General features: G+C 37.3%; 1 protein-coding gene across 1 annotated transcript in view; it reads right to left on the bottom strand.

The window, feature by feature from the left end:
• Positions 1–10392, bottom strand: part of SLC38A2 (solute carrier family 38, member 2) — a gene marked incomplete at its 5' end in the record, with an annotated part of 12153 nt that extends 1761 nt beyond the window's left edge. Inside the window, 12 exons of the mRNA XM_010135953.1 lie at positions 343–467; positions 850–950; positions 1047–1126; positions 1890–2039; positions 2169–2227; positions 3249–3331; positions 6446–6527; positions 6724–6816; positions 6913–6986; positions 9690–9805; positions 9934–10015; positions 10328–10392. Coding sequence (XP_010134255.1) covers positions 343–467; positions 850–950; positions 1047–1126; positions 1890–2039; positions 2169–2227; positions 3249–3331; positions 6446–6527; positions 6724–6816; positions 6913–6986; positions 9690–9805; positions 9934–10015; positions 10328–10392 — 1110 coding nt within the window. The remainder of the gene's footprint in view (positions 1–342; positions 468–849; positions 951–1046; positions 1127–1889; positions 2040–2168; positions 2228–3248; positions 3332–6445; positions 6528–6723; positions 6817–6912; positions 6987–9689; positions 9806–9933; positions 10016–10327) is intronic.
• Positions 10393–10396: the final 4 nt, after the last annotated feature.

Below are 10396 nucleotides of genomic sequence, written 5' to 3' on the forward strand. Positions count from 1 at the left end.
TAACCCCCCCCCCCCCGCCAAACCCCCCAACCAAACCACGCTGGCTTTTCTAAGCTGATAATACAGCCGTGCAAGTACTTGTATAAATGGGCAATCTGTTCCATCTCAATTACCAGAAAAACAATGTAACTGAAAGTATTTTTATCTGCTGTTTTGTAAATGTTGCCTATTTAATTTATTTTAATTAACAGTAAAAAGATACTTCATCAAGCTTATTAGAATAAATTTCCTTTTTCAGTTAAGAGAAAAATTCTATAAACTAATAAACAGGAATTGCCAAATTGGTAGCAGAGATGATGAAAATAAAAAGTGGTAGTAAAATAAAATTAAAAAATTACTTACTGGGAAAATAACCACAGGAACAGTAAGGGTTACAGCCATAAGTACAGCGAGACGCACAATAAGAAGGAGAATGTCAGCACCCAGATAGGCAGAGTAGGTGTGAAGCAGTTCTGGTTCGACTCTTCCTGTAAAGAAAATGGTATTTCAGTTAGATGTAGTTGACATACTTCTCAAACAACCACTTCTGCTCTAAAACCTAAGTGAATTTTACAGTTATAGCAACAAGAATTGAAAGCCTCAAAAGCTCCTGTAAAACAGTACCATTTTACACAGGGATAACTGGGAGGCACTGAATCTGTTTTAATCCAATTTTAATCCTGTGCCTTGGGCCTAATTCTACTACTGATCTCAATTTTGGATGTGCACTTACAAAAGTATTTAAACAAAACCCAACAGTGTATATTTAGAACACATATAATAAATGCTTGCTTGTTCTAACTTGAAAATACTACTGTGGTTTTGCAGAACATAGTTCATTTAAAAGAAAGTAGAGAAGGCAATATTCACCGTAAAATGTCAGGTATCCGAAGAGAGCAGCCAATAAATACATGAGGAACATGGCAAAAAAAGATACGTAGGACACATTCATCATTCTTTTGCGGCTTCGGCTATAAGAAGAAACAGCGTTGTTAGCACTGAGGACATACTCCTTTATACTACTTTTGTTTCTTTAAAGACACTACAGACCCGTATCTAACACTTACCTCTTCAGTTCTTCATAGATAGGAAGAATTGCAGGATGGCACACAAAAGAAAATGTTAGGATTGGGACAGCATAGACAGTCTGAAAAACAGAAGTATCTTTCTTAAGTATCTCAACAGACATTAGAAATTTAGTTTTAAAAAATTAATCAGTAGGCTTTTTAGTTTTGACTTAAGGATCAGTTTAGTCAAAAACTAAAGTCTAGTTATTCTTCACAACAGAAACTTTTGCAAAAATTAAAACAAGTTCCTATTTTCTTAAACCTAGACCCTGAGGTATCAAATACTATTAAACCTGACTGAAGACCATGCTGAGCTGAATGTATTTGCATTCAGAATTACGTTGTCCTCTCACAGGCTGAATCCATTAGAGCCTGATGTTGGTATTGGCTACTACAGTACTTCTTCTCAAACTATAACTGGTAACATTCAGGAGAGTCAGGACTTTGTGACTGGGAACTTAAAAGTTTCTTCCAAACCCTGGCATACATTTTCCATTTGCATGCTTTCACTATTTATTTCATCTTCTTTCCAATCTACTTTTTAAAATGCTTTACTAACTTGAAAAAGCTTGAGAAATGGTGCTGAAGAATGAGAGATGTGTTTATTGCCACTCATCTCAGACTGGCACCTCAAGGTCCTCTAATTTCTGTGTATCTGGAGTGTGGAAACTTCTGGTCTGCAGGAGATAGAGTACCTAACTCTACTGGAACAGAAAGTCTTACCACATCCCAAGTTTACAACTAGGCAAATACTTGAAGGAAAAATGATCTAATTTATCTGTTATGTATTATTTAGTCTCTCTTAGTTATTTTCAACAGAAAGTCTGATTTTTAGTCAGTTACCTGTGAATTGAAGATGAAGTATTTTGGCTTGCACATATCATCACTTGTTATGTTTTCATGTACTGAAGGTGCCAGTGTCGCATTTATTAATGTCATATTCATGATGTCACTGTCCATAGGACAAGGAATCTGAAACATCTTCCAAATCACCTAAAAATAAAGCCATGTATTTACTGTTACTTTGACTACTGCAACATCCGAGACTTTTCAGAAACTCTGTTTAATTTCACTTTGAAAGGCAATTTTACGAGCACTGCAAGTCTACAAGATTATACTTACAACAATCAGGAAGAAGACCATGCAAAGTAAGGAAAAGCCACTGGTATAGCCCAAATACCCTGTGTTCAAGAAAGAAAGAAAAAAAAAAATCTCAGGTACAATAAACAGAAGCACCTTTTAGGTAATACTATTATGACAAAATATATTCTGTCAGCGATCTCTTTAGATTGACATTTTCTTTGTGTTACATAGAACAAGTGGATTATTCATTGAATTTCTGCTAATCTCAACTCAGATCTGAAGGTCCTCAAAGGCATATTAGGGTCTGTACATACAGTAAGCCAGCATATTAAACTTTATGACTTACCAAAAAAACAAACCCACAACGAAAAACCCACACCAACAACTATGTGAATTGTTTACTATATACTAAGAATGATTATAGGACTAATTCTAATAGAATGCACTATGAGATAACTTAGCCTTTTCCCTTCTGTTTTTATTGATTCACTTAATTTGCAGAAAGCAGTAACTTAAAAAAGTAATTCACATTGAGACTACTGGTTAATAAGGTCCCACTACAGGATTCTCTGAACAAATAGTTTGTTAACTGAGATGTATCACTGGATTACAGCCATTTCAGATAAAGCATCTCATATGAATATTCTGCTACTGCTTGGGTCTAAAATGAAAAAGGTGATTCTATTTACATTGCAAAGACAATTCAGCTGCCCAGGGCTAGCATCACTTTCTTTTGAGACTCTTATAGGATAGCCAATAACAATATTGTACTATTTCAGTACTGATCAAAATAGATCAAGCTTCTTAGTATGAACACAAACAGAAAGTTACTGTTGAGCCTTGTTCTAAAGCTACCCTATCTACTGTCCTTTCTCTTCCCACAAACACAGCTGTAACTTAAGATACTTGTCTTGATCTTTTTTTATTCCTTTTTCTTTTTTTTAGTATTTGTCTTTCATGTAGACTGACAGCAATTACCTAAACACTAATTAGTCCCAAGAGACAAGTTTGGAGACAGGTGTTAATTCACACAGTGCTTCAAGATGCAAACTTTGTATTAACCCATTTCCCCACAGTATTTTTAATGCATTTTAATTTTGATTGTACTCCACTGCTTACCTAAATTTTTCAGTAAGGACAGGGGAAGAATGAGGATGACAGACACCAGCAGCACTAAATAGTCACCATTAAGATACCATTCTCTGTAGAAAAAAGGTAATAGTTGTAAGTAATCAAAGCATTTAAAAATTACAATGTTTGCAGTTTAGTCTTCACTCTTATCTTCTCCTACCACATGAGGCTTCTTAAAAAAATGTAGTACCTGATGTCACAAAGGATTAGCATTCAACTTGCTAGATGGACCTAAAGCCCTACAATATACCTTCTTATCTCACCCCAAACCTGCATTGTGCCTTTCCTTTAGTGTCCTTTTCTAAAATTAATATGCATCTGGAAGTCAGAAGACAGGAAAGTAAATGACTGGTCAGAAAAAAAAAATTAAGGTGGGAACAATTATGTTAAAAATAGTAATTTGCTTAGGTGTTAGTTCCCAACTATCCAGATGTATTAGAACCTTGCAGGGTCCCAGCAGGGTGGTGATCCACTTTTAAAGGAAATAAAATTCAGAGAGGTGCCCTGCAGGAGTCAAACAGGTGAGGGCTGGAGTTAAGGCAGTAGCTCAAGCCCACTGGCTGAGGAAACGCCAACAAGCACTGGGAGTCTCTTGGAGGCATGTTTAGTCCCTTTCAGTAGGGAAACTACTCAAAAGTTTTTTTTCCTTCAGATCATTTTGGCCATTTATTGCATAAGAAGGAACAGTTATTTTTCGCCAAAACATTTTTGAGAGTTAAAAGACTAACATCTTCCTTTGAAACACAGAAACCCAAAGTTAAATCTGTGTAAATATAATGTAATTTCACTGAACTGACAGAGACACTGATCTTGAGTATTTAATCGTGGCAGGGTAACTGCTTTCTTCATCTGTCCTATGGGATCATCCTATATGCTTTAACCAATTCAAGTAACATTAAGCATTTGTTCCCAAATATTAGTACTTTTATGAATACTACTATTATATCCCATTATGGTATCATCTAACAGTACTTATTTTAAAATGGACTGTACACTACTTTGTTCCTTGTTTACCTATTAAGTCACCTAATTGGAAATCTACGCATTCAAACTCAAGTGCTGAATTATAAGCCTACACATGGTAGTGGAAATATGGAATAACTTCAACAGACTTGCTCTGGATTTATGAATTAAAACCGATTTGATCATCTCTTTCCCCAGTTTTATCTGGGATAACTAAATGTAAAAATGTTGTTTAGAAAATTCAGATGTGTAGGACATTAATTTTAAAAAATATAGTAGTCTTGTGGTAAGTTTAAAAGAAATCACAGCACAGAGATTCCTTGCATTTGATACAGACAGAAGAACACACATGGCCCACATGGATGCCATCAGGATTTTAAGACCAAGGAATTAAAATTTTCTGTGCCTAAGAGTAAACAATGGGATTGCACAGCTTTAAAATGCAGCTGAGTATCTTTAAAATTGCTATATGAATTTTAATAATGGAGCTAGCATTTGTAATACTGCATCAGAATTCCAGAATATCTTCTACAGTAAGCGTTATTTTGGGATATTTAAATAGGTAAGTGCTTACATTTTAGGCACCAGGCTGCCAGAGTGGAATCCATGCCAATGGTAGCCACCCAGACTCCCCTAAGCAATGCATGGAGAGAGTCAGTTAAGTGGGGTCCCACAACTGCCAGAGCACCGAGAAAAGATTTACCTTAAATTAGAGTACAGCTACCCAGTACCAGCCAACAAGAAAACACTTAAGATACAAATCTCAATTTCTTAATTTTGTCTGCCAGATTTGCAGAGCAGCAGCTGTATTCAGTGAGATTTAGAGCCTTTAACTTTGCCACCTGAACCGCAACCAACTTTGAATTCTTCTCTGAAGATGGGACAGTTAAAACACTTGCCTCCAAGCCCTCTCGTAAGTTCTGGCTACTCCAGGAACTCAATCTTAAGAAGTGGAAAATCAGGACTTCAATTCAGCCAAAGGAGGGAGATGACCCTTCCCAGCTAAGAATTTGTAAACATTACACCACTAAGTAAATGGGGTGGGTGCATTTTTCAAGTACATTAAAAAAAAAAACCCCAAAAAATAATAACAATAAAAAAAGAAAAACACTAGGAAAAAAAAGGATGGCTAGCACTGTTGTCATGACAATATCTATCAGCAAGCTGTATGAACACCACCAAATGGCTTGAACCCCTTGGGGAACACAGGCAGAAAAATGCCTACCTTCCGAACTCAGGCTTAGGTGTAAGTTGGAGTCTTGAGCTGCTCAGCCCTCTCAAGACTGGGACACTTCAGGACAAGGCACAGAAGTACAACTCTGAAGAGTGAGATTTATAGCACTTAACTCTATCCGTCTGAAGTCAGGCATCTTTAGATAGTTTTTTTTGTTGGTTTGTTTTTGTAACACACCCTCTCAATATAGACTGATAATGATAAATTGTTCTTTGGAGATGCCCAATACAAGTGCACTGAACTGACCACTACGGAGGATCAATCTTCTCCACTTATTAGACAATAAACAGAGTGATGATGAGCTCAACATCTAGCTTTCAGACATCACGGTTAGATAAAATAAACCCTACCCGAGACACTCACTTTTAAAGCCAAGCAGGAAAGCCACTATGGAGTCAAGGTGTCTCGAGTGCTAAATGGCAATGTGTCTACCATTTTAGTGTTGGGCATATACAAATCTATTTCAGTTCAATGTTTAGTCCTCGTGTATTTTCGAGAACTGTTCCTTAAGACATTCATTACACAACTGCACTTTAGTCTTGTATTTAATCACTTCCCACAATATTAACACTAGACAGCCAAAATAATTAGTCCGTACCAGTTGAAATGCAGTAAGAAAAAAACCCAAAACAATAAAAAAAAAAAAAAAAAAAAAAAAAAAAAAAAAAAAACCAACCACAACCACATTTACCTTTCCTTATCAAGAGTATGTACTGACTGGTACATACATTAACACTTACCTGATGTTCTCTAGAGAGAACAGCTTTTCTGTCACATGATGCAATACCTGTATTTTTCTACCCTTTTCGCAGGACAGGCTGGATCTAAATGAAGTGGAGCACTCAGGGGAAGGGCAAACTTACTGTATCTCTGTCTGAGTAAGAAGCTACCCTACGGTGTACCCACCGTGGTCTTCACATAAAAATATATACAGTTTCCGTATTTGTTTCTCCTAATAGTTTCTCTGATGAGGAGTTCTAACACCTACCCTGTGGTCTCTTCGATGTTCATAAATGTCTTGATGACCAATGGTAACTCATATTTCACTATGAAGAGGTAGCTTGACATAGCTGTAGGTGAATAACATCATAGATCATTACAAATATAGAATATGTCACAAGATGCAAGAATCACATAACATGTTTCATAACTTCACTTGAACACAAGCAGTTAATGAACACATGTTGTGTGAAAAAAAAACTCTCCAAGAATAAGTAGGGAACAATTACTATTGACAGCACAGACGTTTTAAGATCCTGTCCTCACCTCCAATATTTTGCATTGTGATTGATCCAGAAGCAGCAAGTTTTCCAGCCATACCAAACGCCTTCATTCCCAACTGTTCATACAATAAAGATCCTAAAAGAAAACAAAATAACCCATTGGAAGGGTGCGTTTCACAAAGACACCATATGAAACAAATAATATATGTTTGTAAATAGTAATTTGCCATACCTCCTTCATTGGCAGTCTTCAAAAGGAGATGCACTGAATACAAAGAAAATATTGAGACAAACGTCAAGAGTATCCTGGGGAGGGAAAAACATGTATATTTTTAATAGCCATAAATGACTGAGTGCAACCTGTATTAAATACAGGCAGATCAAACACAAGAATTAATCATATTAAAATATTATCTGGGAAAAACCTGTAGATTCTAAGGCCAACTAACAGCATTCTGAAAACCCAGTTAATGCCTGGTTTAGAATGGATTTTATACTAAAATGTATTTCAGTGGCATACAGAGAAATTCTAGTGTAGGATTAAACTACAGTTTTATTCAGTGTAAAGTGGCATAAGAACCAGTGAAGTGTGGGGCCATTATAACGGGCTACATTTGATATAAATAACAAAGTATCAACAGGAATGGTTTTGTATCGTTGTAAGAAACTATGTCTCCTGTCTTCCTATCCTTATTCAACAGTGTCATCCATCTGTCCAACACAGAGTTGTGACTAACTGCAGCTGAAGTGAAGGTTATCTCTCGGTGTTAAACAAATCAGCTTTTCAGCTTAAAGCCGTGTTGTCTTTCTTTATGTAGAGATGAAATTGCAAAAGCCTTAAAGAACTGACTGAAAATTCAGATATAGTGAGAGCTGTCTTCAAATGGAAGTATATTGTCATTAAAAAAAAAAAACAACAGAATGCTTTATTTGCTCAAAAGTTATGCTTTATGTGTGCTTACATGGGAATTGCTAGTGGCTTGTTTACCTTCCCCACAGCTTTTACTTGCAATATGTATTATTTCCAGAAGCACATTTGCAGCATCTAAAATTCGGATCTCTCAAGAACAAATGTCTCCCACAACAAATGCACTTCCTGGAGTGGCACACTAGGGGGGACTTCTCAACTGCTGAAGAACACAGTGGAAAATTACAATATATTCAAAAAACCCCTGGCCTATCTTATACCAATACAAGCATTCCGCTTCACAGGAAGCCTAAGAATCAGGACATCTGCTCAAAAATGGCAGGCTCCATTTAGAGTTCCCAGAGTACTCTTTACATTTCCTCTTGTGCCACTTTTAACATTAGCAAAATTAGTAAATGCAGCACAAAGAAGCAGAATCAAGCACATTTGAGAAAAAGCTTCACACAGATTGGTACAAGGAATCCAGGAAACTTGTGTTACTGTGCCAATTCAACACCAACACACGCACAGAAATAAACCTCTGTATTTCTGACAAGTACAGATCCCAGGATTTAATTCAGCCATCAACTAGAAACAGCACAGTGAGATGTGCAAGGGTTACATTTCATTAAAACAGCACAAATCCTGGACCCCTCAACAGTCCTAACCTTGAATGGCTGCCTATGGTGTTGACAAGGTCAGCAAACTCATCTCGAAGCTCACTCACATTTCTGGCTTCAAGACCGTGTCATTCATTTATTTCGTGCTGACACAAGTGACAAGTCACAGCACTGACACAAGTGACTCTACATAGTCTTCGAAGAATTTACTGCCTTAATCAACTGCATCTGGATCTGAAACTGTAACCTAGTTATTAAAGGGTGTCTGCAGTGTCATCATAAATCCTCCGTATCATCAGCAATGAACTCTACAAACTACGCTAAGTTTCGAAAGGCAACAATCTAGTTTATCATTACTAATGCAAATAGATTTGAATGCAGCACCTGGAAGTGAAAGGTAACTGAACGAGCTCAGCACCCAATTGCAAACTGAGTTTTGCACATTTTTCTTCTTCAGAAAAAAGGACAGCCGTCATATGCAAATCTGTTCAAATATCTAACCTCAAACTCAGAGATGTTCTAATGGGCATTATGCTGATTATCTTATAGGTGCTACAGTCTATCTAAAGCATGGAAGTGCTATGTAGAGAGATGAAGTATCCGTCTCTTCTGAATTCATACTGCTAAGTTATAATGGAAAACGTACAGCCCCGAGACATTTAGAAGCATGGTATGCAATTTTTTCCTCATGCCGTTGCCAACTGTGTTACTATGGTCTTGCCTTACACCTGAAAGCTTTTGCTAATAACATACAAATAAAAGTATGCTGGTTATTCCACATACCTCCCTTGTAGGAAGACAGCAATTTTTATAGCTGTAGCTGAAACCAGTTCCCTGAATTTGGCAAAAGCATAGCAACAAAAAGGACTTATTTACTGGTGTGAGTACATCGCATCTCTACATGCACAACTATATCAGTTGAGGAAAAGGAGACCAAGTCCCTGATCAGCAGGGCTGGGCCACAGAAATTTTTAAGATTGGACAAGGCCAGACTTGCAAGACACAAATAGAATAATCCTCCTCCACCTACATTTTTTTCTAACTCTCTAGAGCCTGATCCTGTACTTTTTGTATAATTATGACTTCCACTAATTGAAAAGTTTCTGTTGTCATTAACATCAATCAGTGAACTCTGAAGGAAAAGGCTAATACAGCCTGTTAAGTAGCACCTCTCTTTTGGTTAATGGAATTTTCAAGGAAAGTCTATCAGTTATTAATGGAGAAACTACAGCTAATACAGGAAAATTCACTGTAAAATGTTTTATGGGTTCCAGAACTTGCAATGAATTTGTCCGATTTTTGCAAGTCCTTCTGAAAGCACTACAATTTCTTAAAACACGCCATACATCCTAAAATGCAGTTTTGCACCTGCGGCAATGACTGGGTATTTTGTAAAGGTCATATTCTTACATCAAGCATTTTTCCATTATTAATTACACAGCAGAAAGTTGTTTGGTTTTTTATGAACCATAGGATACTTACATAAAAAGAGCAATTCCAGTGTTAGCCATGGCATAAGAAAGACCAAGGATGCCACTACCCACAATAGCATTGCTCAGATTAAATACTGACATTCCAAAGGAAGTAGTACCCGGATGCTGAGAAAAGGGAGATAGGTAATAATTAATAGAAAGTTATGACTTACTTCAGAATTAAAACAAACATAAATTTGCCAGGAACGCAGGGGTTTTTTCATTTTTTTAAAGTGCCATTGCTATGTACTTACATACTGAGTTTCATATTTCTTCTTTCCAAGATTTGAGTCAAGCAAGAAATTTTGATTTTCTGGATCAATATCCGCATAGTGGCTGTAAAAAATATTGCACCATTAGTGAGTATCGTGGGCGACTTGCATATTCACTTGCCGTTTGGCATTTCCAATCCACTCCAAGGGGAAACGAGAAAACCAACCCAATGACCCAAAAAGGAGAACCCACCCCCCCGCCTGCCATTCTGAGCAGTACTGAAGTACTGCGCCTGTTTACATCCGCAGTCGTTTCCGCATTTTTCTAACATATGTCAACACCTCCAGACCCGGGGTGGAATTTTAAATTAGGGCTGAAACGGACCGAGGCCGCCCGTGTCCGTGGCTGCGTCCCGGGGCAGCGGAGCCCCCTCACCTCTTCATGGCGGCCGGCTTGGTGGGGTAGGGGTAGCTGAAGTCGTTGCTGTTGGAGCTGTAGCTGCTG

The sequence above is a fragment of the Buceros rhinoceros genome, unplaced genomic scaffold (genome assembly GCF_000710305.1).
Source record: "Buceros rhinoceros silvestris isolate BGI_N320 unplaced genomic scaffold, ASM71030v1 scaffold15225, whole genome shotgun sequence".
NCBI lineage: Eukaryota > Metazoa > Chordata > Aves > Bucerotiformes > Bucerotidae > Buceros > Buceros rhinoceros.